Source organism: Macaca fascicularis, chromosome 6 (assembly GCF_037993035.2).
Source record: "Macaca fascicularis isolate 582-1 chromosome 6, T2T-MFA8v1.1".
Taxonomy (NCBI): Eukaryota; Metazoa; Chordata; class Mammalia; order Primates; family Cercopithecidae; genus Macaca; species Macaca fascicularis.
In genome coordinates this window covers 184,984,331-184,998,153 of record NC_088380.1, presented here as the reverse complement: position 1 = coordinate 184,998,153, position 13,823 = coordinate 184,984,331, and the positions used below count along the sequence as shown (strand labels likewise).

The 13,823-nt window shown below is 52.0% G+C and overlaps 2 protein-coding genes across 20 annotated transcripts in view; one reads left to right on the top strand and one right to left on the bottom strand.

Annotated features, from left to right (window-relative positions):
• Positions 1 to 9,573, top strand: part of PHYKPL (5-phosphohydroxy-L-lysine phospho-lyase) — a 26,811-nt gene extending 17,238 nt beyond the window's left edge. For 3 of the 18 annotated variants that reach the window (XR_012414455.1, XR_012414462.1, XR_012414456.1), the window contains exons 9-14: positions 2,679 to 2,833; positions 3,222 to 3,311; positions 4,035 to 4,208; positions 5,010 to 5,140; positions 6,132 to 6,212; positions 9,145 to 9,573. Coding sequence is in view for 7 of the 18 variants with exons in the window: in XM_005558702.4 (XP_005558759.3) it covers positions 2,679 to 2,833; positions 3,222 to 3,311; positions 5,010 to 5,140; positions 6,132 to 6,181 (426 nt within the window). In the remaining 11 variants the exon portion in view is untranslated. Of the gene's footprint in view, positions 1 to 1,239; positions 1,536 to 2,678; positions 2,834 to 3,123; positions 3,312 to 3,904; positions 4,349 to 5,009; positions 5,141 to 6,131; positions 6,213 to 9,144 lie in introns of those variants that run through there. The other 15 variants (XR_012414461.1, XM_005558702.4, XM_045394615.2 and 12 more) reach the window with 11 other exon arrangements.
• On the bottom strand, positions 6,906 to 13,823 carry HNRNPAB (heterogeneous nuclear ribonucleoprotein A/B). 2 transcript variants are annotated; one of them, XM_005558707.4, is made up of 8 exons: positions 13,615 to 13,823; positions 13,309 to 13,540; positions 12,357 to 12,525; positions 11,488 to 11,646; positions 11,154 to 11,285; positions 8,616 to 8,733; positions 7,800 to 7,940; positions 6,906 to 7,516 (listed from the first exon to the last, which is right to left on the bottom strand). In XM_005558707.4, the coding sequence occupies exons 2-8, from the start codon at positions 13,515 to 13,517 to the stop codon at positions 7,446 to 7,448; spliced, it is 999 nt and encodes a 332-aa protein (XP_005558764.1). In that variant the 5' UTR covers positions 13,518 to 13,540; positions 13,615 to 13,823; the 3' UTR covers positions 6,906 to 7,445. The 2 variants fall into 2 exon arrangements, with proteins under 2 accessions (XP_005558764.1, XP_005558765.1); XM_005558708.4 differs by lacking the exon at positions 7,800 to 7,940.

Sequence of the window (13,823 nt, the reverse complement as noted above, 5' to 3'; positions counted from 1 at the left end):
CGCACTCCAGCCTGGGTGACAGAGCGAGACTCTGTCTCAAAAAAAAAAAAAAAGTTATGTTTTAGTGAGTTCAAGATGCTATAACAAAATACTGTAGACTGGGTGGTTTATAAACAGATTCATTTCTCACTGTTTTGAAGGCTGCAAATCTAAGATCAGGGTGCCAGCGTGGTTGGGTTCTGGTGAGAGTCCTCTTCCAGGTTGCAAACAGCCAACTTCTCGCTGTGCCCTCATGTCGTCAAAAGGGTGAGAGCTCTCTGGGATCCCTTTTATAAAACCATAATCCCATTCATGAAGGCTCTATTCTTGTGACCTAATAACCTAAAGGCCCCACCTCTTAATACCATCACATTGGAGGTTAGGATTTCAACATATGAATCGGGGGAGACACATTCAATTCATTGCAAGTTATATAGGGTTTTTAAAGTTTTCGTATTTGTTCTGCCCCTTTCCTCTCTTTCTGGGACACTCAGTATGTTGGTGTGCTTGTGTCCTCGGGTCTATATGACTGTTTTTATTCCTTTTCCTTTCTGGTCTTAAGACTGTACAATCTCAATTGACGTTTTTTTTTTTTTCACTGTTTCTTTCATCTGCCAGCTTAAATCTGCTGTTGCCAGGCGCAGTGGCTCACGCCTGTAATTTCCTAGCACTTTGGGAGGCTAAGCTGGGTGGATCACTTGAGGTCAGGGGTTTAAGACCAGCCTGGCCAACATGGTGAAACTCCGTCTCTACTAAAAATACAAAAATTAGCCAGATGTAGTGGCACGCACCTATAGTCCCAGCTACTTGGGAGGCTGAAGCACAAGAATCGCCTGAACCTGGGAGGCAGCAGTTGCAGTGAGCCGAGATCACACCACTGCTCTCCATCCTGGGTGACAGCTAGACTGTCTCAAAAAAAAAAAAATCTGTTGAGCCTCTCTAGAAAATGCTTCAGTTCATTTATTGTGCTTATCAACTTCAGATTTTTAATAATTTATCTCTTTATCATTAGATTATGGTAAGACATCATTTTCATGCTTTGCTTTCAATCTTTTAGGTGTAGTTTCCTTTAGTTCTCTTAACATACTTGGTTTTGGGGTTGTTTCTGTTTGCTCGTTTGGAGATGGGCTCGCTCTGTCACCCAGGCTGGAGTCGTGGCTCACTGCAGCTTCAACCTCAAGCGATCCTCCTACCTCACCCCCCAAGCAGCTGGGAGTACACGCATGTGCCACCACGCCTGGCTGTTTTTATTTTTTGTAGAGATGGAGTTTCACTGTGCTGCCCAGGCCAGGCTGGTCTCGAACTCCTCAGCTTAGGCAACCCACCCACCTCGGCCTCCCAGAGTGCTGGGATTACAGGCATGAGCCACTGCACCCAGCTAACATATTTGTAACATCTGATTAAAGTCTTTGTCCAATAAGGTTAGTGTCACCTTCCTCAGGGACAGTTTGCATTGATTGCTTTTTTTCTCCCATGTCTGGGCCATGCTTCTTTGCATGTTTCAGAATTGTGTTAAAAGCTGGACATTTTAAGTAATGTAATATGGCAACTGTGGAGATCATATTCTCCTCCCTCCCCATGGTGGTTTTTTCTGGTGGTGTTGTGCCTTTTCTGAACCAATTCTGTAAAGTGTGTTCTCTGTCATGTGTGGCCACTATAGTCTCTGCTTGATTAGCTCAGTGGTCCTCTAACCATGAGATCGCCTTAATGACCTGGAACTCAGCCAAGAGCTTGTAACTGCCTTAGCCTTTACTTCCTCATTCTGCAGAGCCTCAAGGTAGCCAGTGGTGAGAGCTTAGGGCTTTCTAGATCTTTCCTGAGCACGCACACAGCACTCAGTATGAGCACATCCCTGTGCATATGAATGGTCTTCTAGATTCCCAGGAATATGTCACAGCCTTTCAAAGCCCCTTGTAGCGTCTCATAGTGACAGAAAGCAGATCAGTGGTTGCCTGGGGCCAGCAGTAGTGGGATGGGTGCACAAGGAAGTGATGAAAATGTTCTGTAACTTCACTGCGAGGGAGGTTACACAGGTACATACATTTGTCATCTCACATTGAACTTTATACTTTAAACACAGTTTATATGGAAATTATAACTCAACAAAGCTGATGTTTTTAAAGACGTAGTTTAAAAACAAAACAAAAAACATGGTCTGCAGGAGACACCTTGCTCGTGATCCTCTAAAAAACAGGTCTCCACTCAGATACCTGCAGAATAAGGACAGGGTGGGCAGGGAAAAGGAGCCAAAGACCTCCAGGTGTGTGTTAAGTGGCTTTCCCTGGGTGGGCCTTGGCATGCTGCGTTGACCCTCCTTGAAGGAGGAAGTGCCTAGTCCAGTGCTGTGGGTCTGGGCCCAGGAGATGGGGCCTTAAAGCCTCTCTTGGTAAAGACTAGCTCTGTGGGAACAAACAGGACACCCTCTCTTCTGATTCTGTATCTTCTAGGGGCTCCTACTGTACTTCAGGGGTACCTGACCTGGGTTGCAGTCACATTAGCTCCTGGAAAGCCAGGACAGCCCATGGGGGCCCCCATTGAACCCCATTTACTACCACTGAGGACTGTGCACCCTAAAGGGGTTTGGGGCCTGTGCTCTTGCCACTGGCCTTGGAACCCGTGTGGCAGTTCTGCCTCACCCTGACTCTGGGGCATGGCCCACTCTGCTGGGGCATCTGACATGTTCTTTGTCCCTGACTCAGTTTGGGGGCAGCCCAGTGTCCTGCGCTGTGGGGCTGGCCGTCCTGAATGTCTTGGAGAAGGAGCAGCTCCAGGCTCATGCCACCAGTGTGGGCAGCTTCCTGATGGAACTCCTCAGGCAGCAAAAAATCAAACATCCCATCGTCGGGGATGTCAGGTGAGACTCTGGGGGCAGCAGTCACCACCAACCTGCCAGGGCCCAGTGTGGTACCATTTTCTTCACCTAACAACCTGGGATGGTGGGGTTATGTCCGCTCTCAAGAGGACTGAGACACTGAGAGGTGCTATTGCCCAAAACGGCACTCCCGGGGAGGAGAAAGCCAGGATATGACCTGACCCCTAGCTATCCCCAAGCCTCTCTCCTCTGTCCACACCAAAGATCCCTCCCAGCCCAGTTATTCCCTGAAACTATTCTCACCACCTTCTGAAGGTGCCTCCTGTGCTCAGCCTCCCCAGGAGGCACAGGTAGGAACCCAGATGGGGTGAGGCGAGCACCCTGGCCCCTCAGGCATGGCCTCCTGCGATGTCATCACCTTCCCCTGCAGGGGTGTTGGGCTCTTCATCGGTGTGGATCTGATCAAAGATGAGGCCACAAGGACACCAGCAACTGAAGAGGCTGCCTACTTGGTATCAAGGTATTTTCTTGAAACAAGTTGCTTCCTGGAATAAGAGACACCCCAGGTGCTTCTTTGCAGGGCCAGAGGCCCTTAGTGGAAAGGAGGCTCATCTGTACCCCCAGCACTCTGGGCCACAGACTTGACTGAAAGAGGGCTGGGGCCGGGGGTGGTGGTGGGCGGGGGGACAGCTGATGCTATCAGCTGAGGACAGAGATAAGTGGTTAGTAGTTCTGTACTCAGTGCCTGACTGCGAAGGCTGCAGATGAGACACAGGCTGTTCCCAGACCAGAGCAGCACCTCTGCCTAGAATGCCCAAGCTAGCAGGGCACTCAGACCCAGGAACCCCTACTAATGCCACCTTGGCCTGGAGAAGGGAAGCATCTTCATTCACACCAGGGAGCTGTGGCAGCACCAGACTCAGGGTTGCCATGCCGCACGACAGGTGGTTGGGATGGACAGGACTCCTGCTCCTAAGCTGGGTTGGGGGGTGTTTCAGAACTCAAGACTCCACCAGTCCCACTGCCCTGGTTTGCTTGTCCTTTCACTTGGACCCTGAGGCCTCAGGACTTCTTCTAGTTTAATGATTATTCCCTTTTATCTCCATTCCCCAGGCCTCCCCCTTCCCCCACTGCCACCATGGAAAGCTCTTCTGGTATTTGATGTGTCCTTATTCAAATTGTGAGACATGCATGGTATTGATGTAAATCTCTCTGTGCTGTGTTTGAACTTGGCCTTTCCTAGTCCCTGCCTTCTCTCTGCTGTCAGTCACATCCCCAGCTCACCCCCACCCCGCTCCCAGGAGTCTCAGGGATTCGGAATGGTCGGGTGGCATGGAAGGAAACAGATCCCAAGTTCAGCCTACTCTTTCATCTCACAGTACCCTGGGGGTGCTTTTCCAGTTCAGTGAGGAAATGGGTAAGTCACCTGCAGTCACCCTGCTAGGTGGCAAGAGCTCAATCTGGCCCCAGGGCCGTCTAACTCCAAAGTCCAAGCCCTGTCCTTTCTGGCATGGCCATGGTCAGTGCCAGAAAGACTGGGATAGGAAAATGAAACCAGAAGGTAGACTCCCAACCCCCAAGAAATAAAAATAACAAGGTTTACAAAAGAATGGGAACAAGAATCAAAGAATATAAACACAACCATGCAGACCCCTCATCTCAGAGATGAGGTTAGACTGTGGACTAAAAGTGATTACTAGCTACAAAGGATGCTAAGATAAAGCCATCTTCCTAAGAAGAGGTGGAAATTTTCTACTGGAATTTTAAGATAACTCAGAGGACAGGCCAGGGAGATTCCTGAAGCTCGTGAGGGACACGTGGGGCCCATTACACCAACTGCGATGTTGGACATTCTTAAAAAAACAACATACATCACGTCAACCACACAGAAAACCAGAGAATGCAGGGACTCTTGTTGCAGTCTGCTGTTTCCCTGTGGCCATTCACTCTTGGCTTGGACTGTGGCTCCAGGTGGTTAGGTGAGGCAAGGCGCCTGTTCTGTGGGGCAGCAGGCTCAGGACCAGGTACAGTGCACCCCAAGCAGGGGCGGCTGTGGGCCAGATGCACAGGACTTTGGTAGGGGTGACCAGTAGAGTCCTGGCAGGAACTGGCCCATGGAAGGCTCTGAAGGCAGTATGGCTGGAGCACTGGACATGAGGCCAAGGCCAGGCTGAGGAAGGCCTTGAAGGCCACATGAAGGGGTGTCCTGTCCTCACAGGCTGAAGGAGAACTACGTTTTGCTGAGCACTGATGGCCCTGGGAGGAACATCCTGAAGTTTAAACCCCCAATGTGCTTCAGCCTGGACAATGCACGGCAGGTGGTGGCAAAGCTGGATGCCATTCTGACTGGTGAGCTTGAAGCCTGAGCTTGGCCATGTCTCTAGAACCCAGCCTGAAGCCAGCAACTAGAGCCTCCTAGCATGGAACAGGGAGGGGACAAGAGTCCAAGAGCAGAGGCACGTGTCCTCTGGACAGTGCAAGGAGCAACAGAGAGGGTCTTTCATGCCCAGTCTGCTCCTATTCCTGCCTGTGCCTAAGAGCTTCCTGGGCTGTCAGCAGGTGGGAGCTGAGCCACCACCCAGCCTGCCTCGACAGGCATCAGATGTACGCAGGACAAATCAGTGGTGGGCCTGAGAAACAGGCCATAAGAACTACAGTGGGAGTTGAGACCCCATTACCGCCAGCCTAGAATGTAGAGATGGCAGTCGTTTCATTCTGTATGAGGCAGGTCACATGAGGCTGCTGGGTGGCTGAAAGATTTGTACCACTGAGACTGGATGCAAAATGAAATTCTACCCCACATTCCCCATCACCTAGGATGGTCGTGGTCAACCCAGGGTCCCCCCCTAAATCCACTTACAAGGAAATCTCATGGCTGTGTTGCCATTTATAGCTCAGTGAGACCCCACATAGGCAAAGTTGCATCTCACAGTAGAGATCAGAGCTGCCAGCCAAGCAACCTGTGCCCTCCTACCTCTGGGTGATCACTGCTACCCACAGGCATGCCTAATCCCGGGGCTCTGGAGCTGGGGGCGGAGGCCCATCCCTGCTAGACACAAATTGGAAGCGGTAGGGATCTGATGAAAAGGAGTGTTTGTGGGGCAAAGGCTGGCCACAGAACAGGCTTGGGGATCCTGGACGGAGACTAGAAATAGAGGAATTGAGGGCTGGCTTTGTGCTTTTCAGGAAACTGCTGCCACTCCTTTGGGGAATGGGACATGGGTGTGGATAGCCAGAGGGCCCAATCTCTAAACTGTCCTCCAGTTTGGACACTGAAGTCACAGGGCATCTTCAGCAGAGAAAGGTGACTGAGTCCGCATGGCTTTGTGGTCTTTTTCAGACATGGAAGAGAAGGTGCGAAGTTGCCAGACGCTGAGGCTCCAGCTCTAAGCTAGCCCTGCTCTGCCTAAGTGTACTCCAGGTGAGTGGGCCTTGCTTCTTACTCTTGGGAGATGCAAAGCGGGTTCCTTACCATCGGCAGCAAGCAGCCTCAGAAAACAGCCTTTTTTTTTTCTTAAGACATTTTTTGTTCTGGTTGATGCTCCTTCCCAAAGGTTAGTTTCTTCAACACTGGAAAATCTCCAATGCTTAGCTTGCACTTGATGGCAGAACAGCTATTTCCTCCCTTGAAACCTATGGGGCTGTATCCATGTGGAACCCCAACCCACCCTTGCCTCTTGTAACCACCTAGTCATACGCCCCAAATGCCAGACCTGGAGTTGGGCTCCAATCCAGCCAGTAAACATCCCCTGCTAGAGCAGGCTTTTCTTCACCAGCCAGGAGGGGCACTATTGTGCACCAATTCAGCTGGCCCTGGCACTGCCCTAGTGTGTAAAGAATCGATTTTCATTCATCAGCCAAGAAGGTTGGTGGTTCTAAGGTGTCCCAGGAGGGGACATGCCTGCTGGGGATGTGAGCCCTCACTGCCCCATCCTCACTCCCCATAGACCTCTTATTCCTTTCTTTAAAGAGGGCTCAGTTCTAAGCAGGGCAGTCCTTAAAGGACACCCCCACAACTGGGCCTGCTGCAGGAGGAAGCCCAAAGTCCAGGGCACCTGGTACCCCCCACCCTGAGCAAGAGGTCTCACACAGCATATCCCACACTCACCCAGGCTTGGGGGTTTTTAAATTTTATTTCAAAAGCTTGGATAGCTTCAATATCCAGGTTGTGGCAAAATCAGGACACGTGTAAAATACCTTACAATACATTAGATTCCCAAAAGGTACCAAAAAGTACAGTAAAATTAACACTTCCATTACAGGAAATGTATGACACAAATAATATAAAATTAAAAGGTGAAAAAAAGGTGACACTGGTTTCCTAAGATACAATTTACTCTTTACAACCAGGGTCCACAGGTCCAGGCTGCAGAGTGGCAGCAGGAAGCAGAGCCTCCCGCCTGGTTCTGGGGGACCTGGTAATAAAAATCAGCCCATAATGGCGCTCTGGCCTCTCAGACACCACACGCTGCCTAAACAACTAGAGCTCTGGAAATAGTAAATAGGAGAGTGATTTCCATGGGGGAGATTTTAAATAAGATGCACATGGGACAGGCCATAGAAAGTTTGCCAAGTTAAATTTGGTACATAATTGTGTTCACTCCATATCCAAACAAAGCATGTGTGCGGTCAGTTGGTCGCTCCTGCTGCCGCCTCAGTATGGCTTGTAGTTATTCTGATGGCCACCACGTCGCTGGCTCTTGCCGTAGTTTGTACTACCCTGACCTAGGGATAAGAACAACCATAGCAGCTACTATTTACAAGCATTTGCCCTGTGCCACGCGCTTGATACGCATCTTTGCAGGATCCTCACCAGCCCTGTGACAGCAGAGATTGCCTTCCTCATGTTACTAAGACCCGGAAGTCTAAGGCTCAAAACTGAGTAGCTCTCATAGCTGAGCCAGGCCTGTCTGACTCCAAAGCCCCTGCTGCCAGTGGCTCCTGCACTGTCTGTCCTGCCTCCCCTGGGGGTGGGTGAGCGGATGGGGCCTCCCTCTCTCCTACTTACTGTAGTCGTAGCCGGGGCCGTAGCCGTAATAGCCATAGGGCGAGTAGTCGTAGCCGCCATAGCCAGGCCCGTAGCCCTGCTGGTAGCCGTAGCCCTGGTTCCAGTAGTTGCCGTAGCCCTGATTCCAACTCTGACTCTGACCTGTGGGGGGAGCAGGGCACAGGGGCCCGTGGACCATTTAGCATACGCAGGAGCTAGGATGGAGGAAATCCTGCCCTTTGGGTGGCAGGGTTACTATGGCAACTCAGGCAGAAGCCAAGGGGCTGCTGTTCTGGTGTACAGGGCCCTGGGCCCAACCCTGCATCTGAGAGACCCAAGCAGAGGACCAGAGACCAGGACGCTAGCTTTACTTGGGGCAAACAAGGCAGCTCACTCACTCAGTCACTCTCTGATCACTCCCACTCTCCTTGGCAGCTTGGCCTTTAAAAAGATGCAGTTCAGGCTTTGGAGTCAGAGGGGCCTGGGATGGAAGGGGATAAATGCCTGGCACAGCTCTGCCCTACCCACCCTTCTGCCTACCTGCTCACAGGTGTACCAGACTCAGGACATCCACAAAGCCAAGACACCCATCATGTCCCCTCCCCCAGAGTATAACACAAATGCTCTCTCTGCCCTGGGCACCCAAGCCATTCCAAGGGGCAGCAGCAGCCTCAAGCACACAGCCCTGACCCAGAGCCACTCCTCTTCCTGCTCGTCCCCCACCTCACACAGTCTGCCCACCCCTGCTGCACAGCACCGGAGGGAGCCCCGAGACAGGTTTGGAAGGCTCCATGTAGGCAGGGAAACAGGACCCATCTTCATCCAGGTTCCACTCACCTCCACCTCCACCGCCACCTCCGCTGCCTCGGTTCCCTCGGTTGCGGTTTCCACGGCCCCCAGAGCCATACTGCTGCTGCTGATAGACTTCTTTGGGCTGGGCCACCTTGATTTCACACTAAAAGCCAAGAGGACAGTGGTCAGGCCAGTAGGACAAACTCAGGGCAGTGACTGCACAAAGATCTTCACTGCAACAAACATCAGATCAGGTCCATCTGCTCAAAAACAAAATATGCTAGTGTGGGAGGTCACCCTTGAGCTAAATAAAGCTCATGGAATCCCAACTAAAACCACGGGCCTTCCAGCAGAGAACCCTTCCCACAGAATGCACTTGAGATGGGCATCTCAGCCCCAGGGCAACTCCATGTCTAATGGAGGCAGGCAACTGGGCCAACTGCAGCCCAGGGAAGCAGAGGACAGGCTGGGAGCAGGCATCACACCTTGGTCCTACTGGGCTAGAGGGTCAGACAAGACTTCTCAGATGAGGCGCCTTACACAATGAGATTTTAACATCTTTTTCTCTTTACAGAAGAAACTCATCTCATTCAAATACATGCTATTGAGAAGGCGACCCTGACCTCCCTCTTACAGATAAAGTCTCAGAGGCTTTCAGAGGCTCAGGATGGGGGGCCTGCCTGAGGCCATAATGCTACCCACCCGCTCCTCCTAACCACTGGTCTGTTGGGATGACCCAGATGTCTGCATCCCCTCAAGTCAGTCAATTTCCTTTTTGTCCACTGAGGGTGGGATGGGGTAGGCTGGGGTACTTTCAATGCTCCTGCTTAAATAAGTTAGACCAGACCAGTGTATTTCTAAAGAAAATCCTGACACGCACCCCCATTAAAAATAGTACATTTTACAGTGTCCCCATATAGTCATACTTTTAATCGGCAAAATAATGCAATCTCATATATATTCTATCCTACTGAATTAAAAATACTGAATACAACCAACTAAATATACTTACTTCTAAGACTCACTACCAGTAGTTTCACTTAAACTTTGCCTCAGAGGCTCTTCCCACCCCATTTCCCATTATGGCACATAGAGAAAAAGGCCTCTTTATCACTGTCCAATGGAGTAATAACCAATGCCTCCCTTAACTGCCTCAAAGACTGTCACTTTATAGAAAATTTAAGACTATCCTAATCCAATCTTCCCAAACTCCCAGCCAGGACAGAGACTTCCAGGAGCTCCACCTGTCCTACGTTATCTGGCTGCCAACGCCTGCTCAGAAACAGAGCCTGCCACACCCTGCCACTGCAGGCCGCACCCACAACTCCCAACTGCCAACTTGAAGCCTGAACTACCCTTTCCCTGACCAGAGTTCAGGAGGAAGAGCTACACGTCTCTGCACATGATTCCAGTCATTTGAAAGCACAACTGACCCTGGATTTAAGCTGGCCAGGATCCTGGGAGATCTTTGGAAGGATTTTTGCCTGGGTATAGGGTTGACTTAAAAGAGGTGCCCAGAAGACCAAGTGAGGCAGTTCATGCCTGTAATCCCAACAGTTTACAAGCCTGATGCAGAGGATGGTGAGCTCAGACAACATGGTGAGACCAGGCTTTAAAAAAAAAATACAATACCAGGCGCAGTGCCTCATGCCTGTAATCCCAGCATTTTGGGAGGCCGAGAGACGAATCACAAGGTCAGGAGATTGAGACCATCCTGGCTAACATGGTGAAACCCAGTCTCTACTAAAAATACAAAAAAGTTAGTTGGTCATGGTAGCGGGCACCTGTAGTCCCAGTTAGGAGGCTAAGGCAGGAGAATGGCATGAACCCGGGAGGTGGAGCTTGCAGTGAGCTGAGATCGTGCCACCGCACTCCAGGCTGGGTGACTGAGCGAGACTCCATCTCAAAAAAAAAAAAAAAAAAAAAAAAAGAAAATATGAGCCAGGCATGGTGGTGCATGCCTGTGGTGCCAGCTACTTGAGAGACTGAGATGGGAAGATCCCTTGTGCCCAGGTCAAGGTTGCAGTGAGCCATGATAGTGTTACCACACCCCAGCCTGAACAAAGCAAGACCCTGTCTCAAAGCAAAAAAAAAAAAAAACAAAAAACACCAAAGCAGCAAAACGGATGGAAGTGGACAAAGATTTGGTTGTAGAAGGAGGTAAAAAGGCTCTGGAGCAAGAAAAACTTCACCACAGAGGAAAATCAGTGAGTTGCAGAAGTTCTAGGATCTTCTGAGACCTTAACTGCAGGCTTCATACACCCTGGACTCAAAAATCTAGAACACTCTCACCTCTAGCTTTAAATGACAAACTAAAGAGGCTACTCAACCTGCTCTATTCAGAGGCCACCTTCTCCTGCCTCCCTCACATCCTGTGTTTGTTTACTGGCAGTCCTCCCAGCCCGGGAAGTCTTTGAAGGATCAGAACACTGCCCCAACCAGGGCAGCATACACTTCAGAGAAATAGTTAGGTCTAACCAACCTGGAGAGCTCCTGCACCATGGCCCAACCCCTAACCCCCACCCCTCTAAGGGCCAGCTCTCCAGCAGCACAGGATGCCCAGCAGAGTTGGGGACACCTTACCTTGCTTCCACTGATGGTATGGAACTTTTTCTCCAGAACCTTCTTCACAGGTTCTTCTTCTTTAAAGGTGATAAACACAAAACCTCGTCTTTTGTTCAACTTTGGATCCATTGGAAGTTCAATGGCCTCAATCTGCAAAAAGCATAGGCAAACTCAGGCTCAATACCTCTCTACCCCAGAGCATATAGGGGACTCACAAGAGAAAAGACCCCACTGAAGGCAGAGAGTGAAAAATAAGCCCTGCCTGGGAGGGTCTACTCAGCCAAGGATACCAAGGACCAGAAAGAAGGCAGCCTTAGGGCAGCTGATGGGCTACTCCCAGGGCCACACTCACCTCCCCAAACTCGCCAAAGTACTCCCTGATCTTTTCCTCAGTGGCTTCAGGATTCAGACCCCCAACGAAGATTTTCTTCACTGGGTCCTTCTTCATAGCCATGGCCTTTTTAGGGTCAATGACACGGCCATCCAGCCTGTGCTCCTTCTGGTCTAGGACCTGTTCCAACAGAAAGGGGTCAGGCTGACTCAGCAGCATGAGCCAGACAAGGCCCTTCTCTCTAAGCCATGAAGACACCAGCACAGATAAAAAATGTGTTTCACCCCCTCCAAATTCTACCCCAGCTTAACTTCCCAACCCAATTTTCTTCAAACCTCAAGTACAGCTGGTTTACCTCGACACCTAGAAAGCAGTCCTCACCCTCAAGCCTTTGATCATGCTCTTTCTGCCCAAGCAGTCCCAGCGTGAGGCCCATCTCCAGAAGCAAAGCAGCAGGGACTCAGCACAGGCTGAAGATGGGCTGCAGGGGATGAAATCCTCGCTCCACTCCCTACTAGCTGTGACCTCTTCTACTTAAATGTCTGAGCCTCAGGGTTTTGGTTTTTGTCCTGTAAAATGGGGCTAACAGCCTATCATAGCAATCTTAGACTCTCTTGTAATCCTCCCAGATGTTTAGCACAGTGCCCAGAATAGGCACATAAAAGGTAATGAATGTCAACTATAATCTTCCCGAACCACTCCAGCACATACTCTCACTCCCAGCTTAATTTGTATTTTCATCCCCTCAAAAACCGGAATATAACCTCTGGCTTTGCCCAAAGCACTCAACCACATGCAGAACACACAAACTAGTCATGCTGTAAGAAAGGTGTCCTCTTAGAATTCAAATCGTTTCCACTGAGACTGCTGAAATCCAGCACCCAGCTTACCTTCTCCACACTGGCTGCATCTTTGAACAGGATAAACCCAAACCCTCTTGACCGTCCAGTGTTGGGATCCATTTTTATTGTACAGTCAACGACCTCTCCAAATTTAGTAAAATAGTCTTTTAAATCTTTTTTGCTAGTATCCCAGCTCAGGCCACCAACGAACATTTTTCTGAAATGGTAGGGTGAGACACATGGCAACAAGTCTTATAAGCAAGCTGTGATTTTGGAAAGGACTGGCCCTGGCAAAGCTCTCACAAAGTCTACAGCTACCCTTAGAGTCTGCAAGGTGCACCTTAGAAGGATGTTAAATCTCCACTACCCTCCAAATTCAATTCAACCAGGACCCTAACGAAGCTTAACAAGGCTCTGCAGCCCCAGGCTGTGAGAAGCAAAGAAAGGACCACCTCACCAGGGACATGGGCCCTAACTACTCACAACTGGAAATTCATTTGTTATCTACAACCATGTATCAAAGGGCCAGCGTCTTCGCCACCTCCTGAGAACTCTTTTCAAGGAACTCGATGCTTCCGGGGGCCAAGCCCGCCCAGGGTTCAGACCGTGACTCCGCCCCCGGGAAAGGCGGAGGAGGGAGGCCTGGGCCCCGGCTCGCGCCAACTCCGCCCACGCAGCCCCGGCGCGGCCCGAGACGCCGCCCGGCCCCGGGTCCGAGCGCTTTCCCTCTTCCGGGCCATCCGCCCGCCCCTGCGCCGGCTCCGGCCCCGGCAGCGCACAAACGGCCCCGGGGCGGCGCCAAAGTTGACCCAACAAACTCCTGCAAACTCCAGCGCGAGTGGCAGCGCCAGGCCCGCCCGCGAACGCAGCGGCGACAGTCCGCGGGCCGCACCGGCCCCGACCCGGGCCAGGCCGCCGCCCCTCCCCCCGCCGCGTGGCGCCAACAAAAGGCGGCCCCGGAACAAAGGCGGCGCCCCCGTCCGCCCGCGCCCGCACCTACCCCGCGTCCTCCTCGTTCTTGCTGGCGTTGATCTGGTCGCCCTCGGCGCCGTTCTGATTCCCGCTCGGGGGCGCCGCGGTCGCGCCTCCAGCCCCCGCCGTGGCGCCCGTGCCAGCCCCGGCCGGGGACTCGCCTTCAGGGGCGGCCTCATGTCCGTTCTCGGTGGCGCCCGTCGTCTCCATGGGCTGCTCCTCGCCCGCTTCCGACATGCTAGGCCGAGGCGCGGCGGCTCCTGCAACCAGCGGCGACAGCGCGTCAGGCCGGCGCGGCTCCCGCCAGAGCTCCCGCCCGCCGGCCGCCGCTCACCTCGCCGCCGATGACGCCGCGGGGCCCGCTCGTCCCCACCAGCCGGGGAAGGCGCCGCGGGCTCGGCCGCACTCAAGCTCGCGCTGCTGAGGCCTCGCCCCAGTCAGCCCACGGAGCTGCTCCAACTGTGTCTCCTCCTCCTTGGCCGCCGCCGCCGCACGGGAACCCACCGACACAACCAAGCTCCCTCCCGCGCGGTGCCGCCGCCT